At 50.3% G+C, this 13,779-nt stretch overlaps 1 protein-coding gene across 3 annotated transcripts in view; it reads right to left on the minus strand.

Annotated features, from left to right (window-relative positions):
- Positions 1 to 13,779, minus strand: part of LOC142573210 (ATP-dependent translocase ABCB1-like) — a 147,126-nt gene that overhangs the window by 113,240 nt on the left and 20,107 nt on the right. For all 3 annotated transcript variants that reach the window (XM_075682798.1, XM_075682797.1, XM_075682796.1), the window contains exon 3: positions 10,659 to 10,719. In XM_075682798.1, the coding sequence (XP_075538913.1) occupies positions 10,659 to 10,719 (61 nt within the window). The remainder of the gene's footprint in view (positions 1 to 10,658; positions 10,720 to 13,779) is intronic.

Genomic DNA, 13,779 nt, shown 5'->3' on the forward strand with positions numbered 1-13,779 from the left:
AATTTAACGGGAGCGCGCGCCGTATCTTGAAAGGAATCTGCAGACGGCTCATAATTTTGCGCGCGCTGTGTTCTCGCCGCTCTTGCGTTAACATCGAAGCGACAGAAAAAGGTCACTTCACTCACTTCTAGTGCCGCGCTTGCTCACAGCAGCGTTTCGACAGCGAGTGTCCGCGCTCATCGAGTGTAATGCGTTCACCTTTGATTGTGCGCGCTGTCGCCATGCTCGTTAATTCAGTTAGTAAGCGAATGTTTCCAAGCTCATAGGCTGTTACAGCTATTATCTAAACTTCCTGTCGCTGTCTACTAATTTGCTACTGCAATTGGTGCTTCGCCTTTCGGGCGAAACTGCGACTTTTTTCTTTGATATTCGCAGCTGTAAAAAGAAATTCGATATCAAATTCCAGAGAGAATCGGATGCAAGTTAAAATATCAGTATAAGTGGGTCTCCTTTGTCCACCGTAATCCGATATAGTCCACACTGTAGCAAACAACGACGGGCATCAGACCCAGACCCAGACGTCTGACTCGTTCGTCATCATGCCCGCAAGTGCGGGAGCAGCGCCCGTGGCCGCTGCTCGTGCTCGACTTACCTTCTTTATTTGAAACACTCCGCCAGCCGACAAATTTGCTAAGGGCTGCCGGCTTCACGACGGGGAACGTTTTAGCACGGCACGCCTTATGACGGAGCCAGACGCCAACTTCAGGCAGCACGTTCGACCGGTGCCGTCGCGACCAGGAAGCAGTTCCGCCACCACGGCCAGCTTCCACAGGATAGGCAGAAAATCGTCGTTGTGCACCAGGTGTCTCCAACTTGAAGTAATTGTGGTAGCTTCGGCGTCTCCTCGTGTGCAGACCGGAGAAGTAGCAAGTGCTGCTTGCGCCAGCGCTTCCAGAGATGGTCTGTTGAAGCTTGTCGATGTATGTTGAATTAAAGTTGATTTGGGTAGCGTGCCGCTCAACTCTTGAGGCAAACACGTTGCATGTTTGGCAACTAAGAAGCGTATAGGCGCCAAGTGACTTTCCATCGCAGGCGCTCTTGTGGCTCGACACAGCATTTGTGCAGGACTTCTGTCGCCGCTTGTGTTGAGCTCTGAGCGCTGACCGTTGTGCGCCGGCATTCGTTCCGGAAGGGCGGCGCTTGTACATCTGTTTCTTGACGTAGTTGCGTATTGCCATGCTTGTACTCGTCACTGAATTACCGTCCAGAGTACATGAAACCATAGTTGGCAATGTCCTTGAGCCATGGTAACGGCTTGTTCCCAGGGCAGGATCACTTTTGTACGGAAGCTTGGTAAGCGATGAAGGAGCTGCGGCGCTATGCCGGTCCTTTCCATGACGTGAGGAGCTTTCTACATGCGTTGGTTACCTTCCTCAGTAATGTCTCGTGTGCCAACTGTATTCAGATGTAACATAATAGAACTGACTACTTTCAATGGTGCATCATCTGTGGGAGGCTCTCCAGTACCAAAGAACGGAGACGTGCTTTGTACAGTTGAACCTGGGGAGATGTCAAGGGTTCCCTGGATTGTCCATACAAAACAGGTTTCCGCTGCACTAACTTGAGGCGATAATCATATTCCTGGCCAGTTACAATGTCCCAGCAGCTATTGGAGCCAATGAGAATTCTGATCTCGTTTCCTCGGTGTTGCATACTCTAGGGTAGCGTATCGTACTGCTGCCGAGTAGTAGCGGCGCCTGCCTATCGAAGCTCTACCGACGTTACTTATTGGGCAGCGTGGCGTTGTCGGCGGGCTGCAAGCATCCGGTAGACCATGGCGACCAAGCAAGGGGAGACGATTTTCTAGTGCGAAACTTGCACAGTTTATTCAAAGGTAGATGAAAGAAAATGAGAAGTGCATGAAGTTATTAAAAGTACATTTCAGAGCCCCTTAAACAGGCTCTCTACAATCGTGGGCAGGATCTTGCTTCCGTGAATGTCACGTAACCGGCACGGAAAGAGGGCCCCTCCTCCTCTGGTTATACCGAGCCTGCTGAAAGGAAGAAGTCCCGCCTCCCGGAATTGTAGACGCCTGTCAGCCTCTTCTGCGCTTTGCGGGTTCGTGGAAGTTCTCTTTTAGGTCCAATTCGAGGAAAGGACCTCTCTAAACTCACACGCACACACACACACACACACACACACACACACACACACACACACACACACACAAAAGAGGCAGTACACTGCGGGGCTTCCGGCAGACAGGCACACTCGAAACGGTCATGGCGAATTAGAAAGTCACGCTTCATTTCGTCGAGGCCTGGTAAAAGGTCCGGTGAGAGAAAGTTCTTTCTGCGCGTGGATCAGGACGCCGACAATAGTAGGCGAACTCACGCCTCAATTCCACGAGGCAGGGTGAGAGGTTCGGTTGAAATTCCTTTCACACGTGGTCTCAGACGCCAACCCTAACATCGGTAAGCATTTGTTTCAGGGCTTGCATCAGCGCGAACGAGACGATGATGATGATGAAAAACTTTATCCCTCTTTAAAGGGAAGCAGGCAAATGAATAGAGGGTGGGGGGAGGAGCTACTTGAAGTAGGCCTCCTTTATCCTCTCAGCCCACTCCAGGATGGCCTCCAAGATCGGGCCTGGAGCTGCGCAAGGCAGCCTCCCACTGCTCCTCACTAGATATTAATTGCTTGAGGAAAGGGGGAAGGGGGTGCTTAGGGTACCCCCACATGATGTGGTTTAGGTCTCCTTTGGGAGAGACACAGAATTTACAAGAGGGAGAAAGGTAAATGGCGGGATGAATGCGGTGGAGGAGGTAAGGGGACGGAAAGGTGCGAGTCTGCAGCTGTCACCACAGAACTTCACACCTACGCGGGGATTTGCCCATGAGTGGCGGAAAGGTTAAGCGGTCTAATCGGTAGTGTGTGCAGAGGTCGTGGTAAGTAATAAGTCGATCCCTCGCTGTAAACGGCGCCTCCTCCGTGTCTAAGTCCGACACATCTGATGCCTGAGCCTGGACTGTATATCCTCGGGCACTGGCATAAGCCGCCTCGTTTCCGGCAAGGCCCGCATGCGCGGGAGTCCAGATTAATGCCACAGTTTGATGGAAAGGATTGGCCAACAGGAGAGAAAGGGCTGGCGAGACAAAAGTTTGTCATCATGGTGATGATCGCGCCATCCGCTGGTGAACTGGTAACCGCAGATATCTCCGGCACTTCGAGGGCATCTATAGTGATCTCGTTGGTACTGTGCTGGCTCCAGAGTGTGACGGGCACTCAGTCACATGTAAGGGTCACAGGGCGACGCGTTTTCCCGAAGTTGAATAGGCTAAGGCGCTCCACACTTTGAACGAAACAATTAAGTGCTCGAGCAACCCCCTGCCGAACGAAAGTGCGCTGAAAGCCCGTGTCTGGAAGGAACCGCAGCAAAATTGACCTTACTGGTGCAACAGCCCAATCTCTGCTCATCTGTAGGAATACGGGCATGAGTCCGGGGAGCCTATAACGTAAAACTATTCCAAAATGTTTCATTCCCATCTCCTGACGTCAAATTTGCGTAACCGCCCACTCAAGCATCGGGCGATCATCCGCAGGGTTGTATGAACGCTATCAAAAGCTCTTCTCGTTCATAGTAGGTTACTTTTGTTTGCTTCAAAAACGAATAATATTACTTACGCTTAGCGGCTTGTCTTATCTAATTGGCTGACAAGAGGCGAGGAGCACGCTCAACTGGAGAGGGATTTGATGGGGCCGAGCGACTGCACTGAAAATCGATAACCGGACGTGCCGGCGTCTGCCATTGGTCAGCTTTCCCTTATTTAACTCCGGTGGCTAGTCGAAAATCGCGGCGGCATGCAACGGAAGGTTACGAATGCCGCTAAAATGGATCCTCAGCAAAGAAAAGTTGGCCAAATGAGGTCGTAAACGTGCCGAAAGTGCTCGAAAACGCTACGCGGCCACGCAATTGTTTTATAACACGCTAACAAACCCATTCTTTCCGGTAGGTGCCAGTAGCCAGTGCCTGGGTGATCGGCGGCAGCCATCTTTTATTCCTTACGGAACAGGGCAGCCCGCGGCTATTCAGAAGAAAACTCAGTTTTGTTTGGCATATTAATGCGTCTTTAACGCGCACACGTCACTTTGACGCGGTGAGTTCTTGTGGTTTTGTGATGTCACGTGACAGGCAGGTGAAGTGGACGCAGCCCGAAAACTTTTGACCAACAGCCGAGGGCTAATGGCGAAAAGGCGTCGAATCAGAAATAGCTATTTTTCTTTTGTTTGGTCAAATCATGCATAATAAATGTGCACACGTTATATCAGATGGGGAGCTATCGCTGTTTTCGTGACGTCCCGTGACAGCCAGGCGGAGTGGGGGTAGTCCAAAAAAATGGCTGGGGCTTATCTAAGGTTAATCCTGGATATCTGGAAGCGAAAAGGTTCGGTGATGCTTATGGTTTAGCTTATGGTTATGCTTTATGATTTAGCCAATGGATGTGTTTACGGTTTAACTTATATATATGCTTATGGTTTAAGTTATTGATATGCTCATGGTTTAACTTATGGTTATACTTTATGATTTAGCCTATGGTTATGCTTACGGTTTCATTTATGGATATGCTTTGGTTAGCTTATGGTTATGCTATACGTGTGCCTTGTTTAGTTATGCAAATTGCTTATCAATGATATATACCATAAGTTATGCAGCATTATTAAACTTTATTCATCATTGTTGGACACATTGTCTTGCGATTTCTGTACAGCCATCAACACAGCTCTCTGTATCGGTAGTATCACTCTCTTCTTCTTTTATGTTGAATGCGCACGCCTATTCTCTGGCAAGCGGTTATATAGTCGGCCTCCACGATAAATACGCGCTTGCTTCGAAAGTCAAACGATGACGCATACCACGCGGCAGTGGCCAGCTGCGCCGACTCCGAGCACGCTTACGGAGCCAATTCAGACTTACGCCGGCTCGCGCGAAGCGCGGTGTTGACTAGCCTAGTGAAGCTTTCCGCTTCAGAAGTTTTTAACCCACCCGCCGTGGTTGCTCAGTGGCTATGATGTTGGGCTGCTGAGCACGAGGTCGCGGGATCGAATCCCGGCGACGGCGGCCGCATTTAGATGGGGGCGAAATGCGAAAACACCCGTGTGCTTAGATTTAGGTGCACGTTAAAGAACCTCAGGTGGTCAAAATTTCCGGAGTCCTCCACTACGGCGTGCCTCATAATCAGAAAGTGGTTTTGGCACGTAAAACCCCAAATATTATTAAGTTTTTAACCAATCGCGTTGGGCTGATTGCAGAATTGGAATAGAAAAGTATGGAATAGTTTTACGTTATAGCGCCCCAGTACTACTCGTACACACAGATGTTGCTAGAGGTGGTGTGTTGATGGTTTCCATGCATCCCGCTTGCACGTTGTACTTACGGCACAGACGCGTTGCCTAGACGCTGTGATTGGTTTTGACTGGGAGTACCTACGTTGCACAGCGACGCCAAGTGTTGTAAAGTTCGAAGTTCATTGCAATGTTCTGGCACTTCCGCATTCACTGGCGACGCGGTTGCTCTTGGCACAGCGGAAGCAACGCCTGCGCATCTGAAGTCTTTCGCGTTCCTTCTCAATTGAATGACGTGGAGCATTCCTGAACTGTGTGGTCCGACGCGTTGCACAGAAGGCGGGGACGCGTGTACGACGATCTTACTTGAATTTATAGAGCCGCTGCAGAGGGTGGGTTTAGCTCCAAAGTCGCGATTGACGCTGATGTCGCTGGCTGGCCGATGAGTTAGCTTGGTCAGAAGACAGCCTTCCTCCCTCGCCTCTGCTTGAATTCGTTAGAAAAGTCATAAGATATTTCACTTGCTGGGACTTTTCTGTAACCGCTGGCGTGTCAGCGTGGTTCTACGACGAAGCCTCTTTCAGTTGCTGACGGCACAAGAAGTCCAGCGGTAAGGCCTTCATGAAGACGCGCCGCATCACGACAGCACATACCCGTCTTGTGAAACGCCAAGACCCTCCAGTGCGCTATTGCGGGAAGTGATCTCATCATAGAGGTTGCGAAGCTTGTCCATATCTACTGAACTACGAATTGGTGTCATTGCGAGTAGGTGGCCGAGATGGTGACCGACCAGCATGTCATGACGGCCGAACCGGTCAGAAAGAAACTTGGTGGCGAAATCGTAGTTGACCTCGGCGAGGCCAACTACTGGCGCACTGATCTTAGCTGACCCTTAGCTGACTACCCTGATCTTAGCTGACCCGGACAGGTACGTGAGCAGATATTTAAATTTGTCTATCTTGGATAGCTGTGAAGGCTTGCCTGGTACTGGTCCCAAAAGCCATGCCAGTTGCGCCGCTCACCAGAGAAGAGCGGGATTTGCAGCTTGGGCAGAGCAACGCGTGAGAACGACGCCGCGGGCGACACTCAGGGCGATGCGGAAGGAGCAGCTGGGTGTGGTGCAGAGGCAAGTTGCGCTGTGGAACTTGCGGTGGAGTTCACAGAGGCACCGGTGGACCCGACTCGGGACACAAGGCGCACGCTTGTCTTGTTGAAACAGACCTTTTCTTCGTATTTGAAAGCTGCGGTCAGCTCCGCTTCCACGTCTTCGTCCGTGAGCGTATCTTTTATCGTGCGGTCGAACTCGATGAGCTCCGCCTGCTTCGCTAAAACGAGCTCGAGATGCTGTTCCAGCACCCCCGCAGGGGTGGGGTTATCTGACGACAGGGCGTCGATCGTAGCAATGGCCTGGGCCGCGCTTGGTGCGGAGTTATTTCATTCCCGGAACGCGAAGGCGAGACGACCGCGTGGGTTTCGGCTCCACAATGAAATGTAGCAAACAACGATGGGGTTTAGGCCCTGACGTCGGACTCGTTCGGCATCATGGCAGCAACTGTGCGAGCACCGCCCGTGGCCGCCGCTCGTGCTCGGTGCACCTTGTTTATTTGCAACATGCGTAGCAGTCTTATTAACAAGGTCTTTAAGACCAAATTTTTTATGTGTTTTATTAATAAAATACTACAGAAATTTAGCGAGAAAGATACCTTCACTTCAGTCCTTCAGATATTATTTGTATGTATTGAAAGATGTACAGGTAGACGTACGTCTTACTTTAACAAGGCACTATAAAGCATAAGGCTGTCCCAAATAAGATCACTACAAAAAGGAGGCGTAAAAAAGAAATTCATTTTTAAAAATGACCGGCGCGAGTATACAGGCGAATTGGGTAAGTAAAACATTTATCAGGCGGTGTACTTCACGGGCAAATTTGTTTAGCTCAAAGGATACCGGTAGCAATCCTCTACCATTGAAACGAACAATTGTTGATGGAGGTAATCTAATGGGCAGGTATATTTTGCTGCATTTAGTACCGATTGTGTTCTTGTCGTGTCGGCTAAATCCATACATAAATACGACAGGTACCCGCAAAAGAAACTTGAAAAAAACCAACTCGTTCGTACAATTTGCCTAAGTGCCCAGGCACTCTTCGGAACTCGCGTTCTGTTAAAGAACACACATGCACAGCTCACGGCGTGATAAAAAAAAAAACAGAAAGACGATGTAAAGGGTTTTCGAGCACTTTAAAAGCCCATATCGGTGTAAATACTACGCGCCTCGTCAGCCTCGCTTTGGTGTAGTGGTGTTATTCGACCACAGATCACGGCACGGGCCACAGTTTTCTGCAGTCCTCAAATAGCCCGGCCCCCAGCTTAGTGTGCGCAATCGTCATTCAGAAGACACGTAATTTTAGAGGAAGTAAGAAAATATATTCGGTTAGGGATAGCTAGTGAACATATCGTAACGCCGCACCGGAGGAGCATGGAAGAGAAAGGATGAGCGGCGGGAGGTTCCCGCAGTGATCGGCTGCTTCGGACCATCCCCATGTCTTCTCTACCATTTTCACTCTAAAAAAACCCATTCCTCATTTGTAACAAGTGGTGAAAGCGCTGGGTGCTGGTCACCCTGGACAACTTAGTCCTACAGGATCTTCGAAGAAGCAGATGCCTGGCTTGACTACCACCAGAGCCAACAAACATGGCCGACGCCAGCGAGCGTCCCAAAAATGTGACGTCAGCGAGCGTCACATTTTTCGGTGTACACAGCTCGTGTGCACAAAAACGCGTCCGTGTGATTTGGAGTCCATCCTCTGTGGCAACAGTTGTCCTACCAAGCGCACGATGAGTCCACTGTCTCTGAGCGCAGCATTACACCGCCACCGGCCCAACTATGCCGTTCGCCATCCCTGCGTGCTCGTCAGTCGCCTTCCTCGCCGCAGCTGGGAAACTAGTTGGTGCGGCCGGTGGAGGTGTGGTCGCGGGACGGTCAAGCTCACCAATTCCTTCGTCTGTTGTTATGCTGAAGAACAAGGTGTGTGTCTGTACAGACGGTGTAAATACTACTTCTCTTGTCGACAGGGGTGCCGCTATTTCTGTTATGAGCTTTCGCTTCAGAGATCGCTTAGGACAGAAAGTTATGTTCGCGTGGGATCGCAAAGAAACTTTTCGTGGAGTTGACGGTGAAGCGTTGCGCCTTGTTGGTGTTCGTTCGGTATTGGTTGCGATCTGAGGACAAAGCTTTAGAGCCGAGTACACTGTATTGGTCCACGCAACTCATTATGTTATCTTAAGCATAGATTTCCTACGTGAATGAAGCGTTAGACTTGACTGTGACACTGGATAGATCTTACTCAGGAGCACGTTGCCAATCCCCATACTTTGTGATTTGGAGGCCGCTCAAGCAGACGTGTTTTCGCTGTCTCAAGATGTAGTACTGCCTGGTCGGGCAGCCATTTTGTTCTCAAGAGTTCTTCACGTGCCCTGATAGAATCATGCAGCGCTCTTCTCGAGTCAGATCATAACGCAATTAAGAAGAATGTGTTGGTCCCTCGATCTATTGTTCAAGCCATCGACGGGCGCGCCTTCTTGTGCACAGGGAACACTTCTGCGGAGTTTCTTGCCCTGCCAGTAGGACTTAAATCGGCAACATTTGAGGAGCAAGCCACATTTGATGTACGGACAGTTGCGGCGTGTTCAGACATCAATCGACCATTGCCCAACTATTCGGATCACTTGCGACGTATTATAAATAAGTTGTTGTAGTCTTCCAAGCAGGACATACTCCAACAAATGCTCGCCTGCTACACGTCAGCATTTTATTTTAAGCAACGCGAGCGCTCTCGGCTGTTGCCGGAATCCTGCTGGCACCGACGCTTCAACACAGGGCAAGCGACTTCGGTACCTCAGAAACCTTATCGCGTCATGCGACAACATGCTGAAGAAAGGCGTTATTCAGGAGTCTTGCAGTCCTTGGGCAGCTCCTGTTACACTAGTCAAAAGCAAAGGCAACTTGCGGAGACTTTGTGTCGACTACGATTGAATGTCATCACAAAGAAAGACGTGCATCCGTTACTACGGGGTGAGGATGCTGTTGACTGCCTTCACTCTGCATCGTACGTTTCGTCGATTGACCTCCGCTCCGGGTACTGGCAGATACCGATGCACCCGTCTGACAAAGAAAAGACCGCTTTTGTTACGCCTGACGGACTCTACGAGTTTAATGTCGTGCCGTTTGGCTTAAGTAATGCCCCAGCAACCTTCTAGGGATGTATTGACTCCATCCTCAGTGGTCTCAAATGGGGTATTTGTATTTGTTATTTAGGTGACGTGATTATTCTCGGCCGAACTTTCCACGAGAACAACCAGCGGCTGGGCGTTGCTTTGCACTGCATCCGGCCGGCTGGCCTCATTTTAAACTCTAAGATGTGTCGTTTCAGTGAGCGTCAAGCCCTTGCGCTGGGACATCTCGTCGACAAGGACGGTATACGGTGTTAAGAACGGCCTGCTGAGGTGCCGACATGCAAATTTTGCCAGCCAGTTGCGGCAGCGGCGTTGACATTTTCTGGGAAGCCACCATCATCCTCTAGCCGAACGGCGCCACTAAGTCTACTGTGTGAGTAAGACAATACGCCGCGTCAGCGACTCTGTGTCGCGGGAACGCCACGCAGATATTGTGTCGTGCCGAAGAAGCACGTCGACTTGCCTGGCTAAGAACCCTATCGTCGCATGTTCATGCGAAGGCTCGCTACGACGCACGACATCTGCCCGTTAGACTCGCCACCGGTGACTTCGTGTGGCTGTGGACACCGGTTCGGAAAAGGGGACTTTGTCAAAAGCTTCTTTGCAAGTATTCGGGCCCGTTCTTCATTCTCAAATACTTGAGTGAAGTGACCTATGTCATCGTTAAAGTGACGGCTGATAACCGCCGTTCACGCAAAGCACAAGTTGTGCACGTCGCGCGATTGAAATCGTACCATCAACGCGCTCTGGCTCGCTCGGTGAGCTTTGTCTGCCCCGGAGGAAAATGCAACGCCGCACCGGAGCAGCGTAGAAGAGAAAGAAGAAGCGGTGCGAGGGTATTCGGTGTGATCAGCTGTTTCGGACCGTCCCATGTCTTCTCTAGCATTTTCACTGTAAATAAACCCATTCTACATTCGTAACAACATCACAAGGTTACCCAAGAAGACCACGTTATTCGTGAGAGAGGTTCCAATGTGGAAGGTCAGACTTAAACAAATATATAAATCTAGATTTTTTACTGTATTCTTGGATTGCAACGCTCGTCGCTTAAAAAAAAAAGATGTATCCAGCTATTTATCTGGCTTTTCCTCGAGAGTAAAGAATCAGTTAATGATCCAGAAACGTTTCAACCGTGCTTACCAGCTGCAAGAATGGAGCTGGCTCGGCTTCCTCTTCAAATTTGCTGATTGGTTTCTTCTTCCTGGAAGGCGCAAGAAATTGCATGCATACAATTTTTCTTAAAGGGTCTCTGAAACACTTTTGAGGATTTTCTACAAACGTAGTGAGTCGTTAGAGTAGGTCCTTCTGATCACTAATTGGCTCATCTAAGTGCTCCACGTAAAGCGTGTAATTTATTATAAGGTTTTAAAAATGCACATCGCTGCCGATCGCAGCACGCTGCTCAGCGGAATTTTAAGCCGCCCCTACCCATATGAACGAAATCACCCATATGACGTCAGTGGGGTGAGCTATCCGATTGGCTGACCAGGGTGCGTGATCGATAATTTCTTCAACTTTATGGTAAACAAATGAGCTTCGTAATAGTTGGAATGTTAGTTAATTTGTTTTTATAAAAAGAAATTAGCATAAAGTGAATGCACAAGAACAATTTGTCAGTACACTTAAGCACTTCCGGCAAACAGCAATGGTCGTCTGCTTGTGTGCAACGTACTCCGCTTTGTTTCGGATCGGACCGCTGGTACGATCTGTTGGGAACTCGGCGCTGACGCCCGTGGTTGTACCTGGGTCGCAAGCCCCAAGGGTAGCGTTGGCCTGGCGGCCTGGGGTACAACTGGAAGCATCCGAAGGTCCCGGCAAAGCATGAGTCGACTGGTAACAACGAAACAACTTGTTTATTTTAACATCGCAAAGAGTTGGCGGTCAGGTTTGACCGAAGTAGAGAGACGGGAGAGCACTTCACTCAACAGAAGAAATCGGAGCCCTCCCCTTGGCGTCCGGGGGCAGCTGTTTTTATACTCTCGCAGTTGAGGGCAAGAAGGAACCCCTCAAAAGACGAGCACGTGAATGTACAATGGGCTAATGGTGACGCACACTGTCGTAGCGATGCCGTAGCACCATGTCGAGCACGATCTCGTAGCACCCTGTCGTGGCGCTGCCGGTCGGACACAATGACTGTAATGAGAGGATGGTCCCTGCTTTGGCATCGCCTGTTTCGGGCACAATGACTGGAACGAGATCCCTGCTTTGGCATCGCCTGTTTCGGGCCCAATAACTGGAATGAGATCCCTGCTTTGGCATCGCCTGTTTCGGGCACAATGACTGGAACGAGATCCCTGCTTTGGCATCGCCTGTTTCGGGCCCAATAACTGGAATGAGATCCCTGCTTTGGCATCGCCTGTTTCGGGCACAATGACTGGAATGCGAGGATGATCCCTAGGCGGTCGCATCGCCGCAGTCGCGCCTGGAAACACCTGGCGATGAGTGTTGCGGCGACGACGATCGGGCCAAAATGTCTGCCGCCCCGCCGCAGTCGCGCCGGCAAAACCACGTGTCGCAGGCGAAACGCAACAGACCGCCCCGCCGGGGGAAGGAGATCCCGATGGACAGGGGACTGCATCCGCTGTCCGGAGGGATGTCGCTCGATGATGCTCATAACCGAAGTCGGGCGTCCCTTGACGTTTCTTGAGCGCAGCGCACAGAGAAGGCCTCGTTCTCTCGTTCAGGTTCGCACGGGACACTGCAAAGTGACTTCGGGAGAGTTCACATTTTTGTTCTCGTTCCCGGCAAGCGTTAGAACTACGCTGAAACTCAACCGCTCAGTCAGCAAGCACGGCACAACCCTCACTAAGCCCTGCCAGGCTCTTTCCCCTTTTTATACCACTGCCTAGTTCCTTACAGTAGTCTAGCATCACTCAGAACGCGTCCACAAATTGAAAAATTGCACTAGAAAGCATATCATCACTTTGAAACACTAAACAAAAGCAATATGTTAAAAAAAAATCCTGCCTCAGGAAGAAAAACATCAGTAACAAACAATTTTGAGGCTGATTCCTACGTTAGGGGCTTCGACTTAAGCCATCGGCGTTACCGTTGAGACTCCCCTTTTTGTAACGCACCTCAAAGGAATATTGTTGTAAAGCGAGGCTCCAGCGCAGGAGGCGGCCATTTTTGGGAGAGATGGTCTGCAGCCATTGGAGAGGGCAGTGATCCGTCTCAATGATAAACCTCGAGCCGGCTAGATAGCATGACAATTTCTGAACGGCCCACACGAGACATGCACACTCTTTCTCGGTGGCGCTATACGCCTGCTCACGACTGGTCAGCTTACGACTAGCATACAGGACGGGGTGTTCTACTTCTCCATTTTCCCGTTGGCACAGTACAACGCCCATGCCTCGCTCACTAGCATCGCACTGAACAATGAACCCTTTTGTATAGTCTGGCGATCGTAGCACAGGCTGGCTTGTTAGGGCACTCTTTAGGGCGCTAAAAGCTCTTTCCTTGGTCTCGTCCCAGACGACTGTTTGAGGCTCTGTCTTTCTTAGAGCATCCGTCAGGGGAGCCGCGATATCAGAGTACCTAGGGATGTACCTCTGATAGTAGCCGGCGACACCTAAGAACGACCGAATATCGGTCTTGGTGCGCGGTTGCGGAAAGTCTCGCACAGCGGCCACTTTTATTTCAGAGGGGCGGCGACGACCCTGACCAATCACGTGACCGAGGTAGACAACCTCGGCCTGTGCTAACTGGCACTTAGGAGCCTTTACTGTCAAGCCCGCTTCGCGCAGGCGGGTTAGCACTGCCCGCAAGTGTGTCATATGCTCAGACCAGGATGCGGAGAATATCGCTACGTCGTCTAGATACGGTAAAGCGAATTCTTGCTGTCCCCGCAACACTTTATCCATGAGGCTTGAAAAACAGTATGGCGCGTTCTTCAAACCAAAACTCAACACTTTAGGACGGAATGTTCCCATTGGTGAAATGAACGCCGCATACCTACTAGCCTCTTCTGTAAGTGGAACCTGCCAATAACCCCTGACAAGATCTAGGGTGGAAATAAACTGAGCGCTACTAACTTTCTCAAGGCGCTCCTCGATGTTATGGATCGGATAAATTTGATCCTTAGTGATGGAATTAAGCCTGCGGTAGTCGACGCAAGGACGAGGTTCCTTGCCCGGTACCTCAACTAAAATCAAAGGGGAGGTATAATCACTCTCACCTGCCTCAATAACACCGAGCTGTAGCATTTTCTTTACCTCAGCCTCCATAATATCGCTCTGGCGGGGTGACACCCGATACG

The sequence above is a fragment of the Dermacentor variabilis genome, chromosome 2, assembly GCF_050947875.1.
Source record: "Dermacentor variabilis isolate Ectoservices chromosome 2, ASM5094787v1, whole genome shotgun sequence".
Classification (NCBI taxonomy): Eukaryota; Metazoa; Arthropoda; class Arachnida; order Ixodida; family Ixodidae; genus Dermacentor; species Dermacentor variabilis.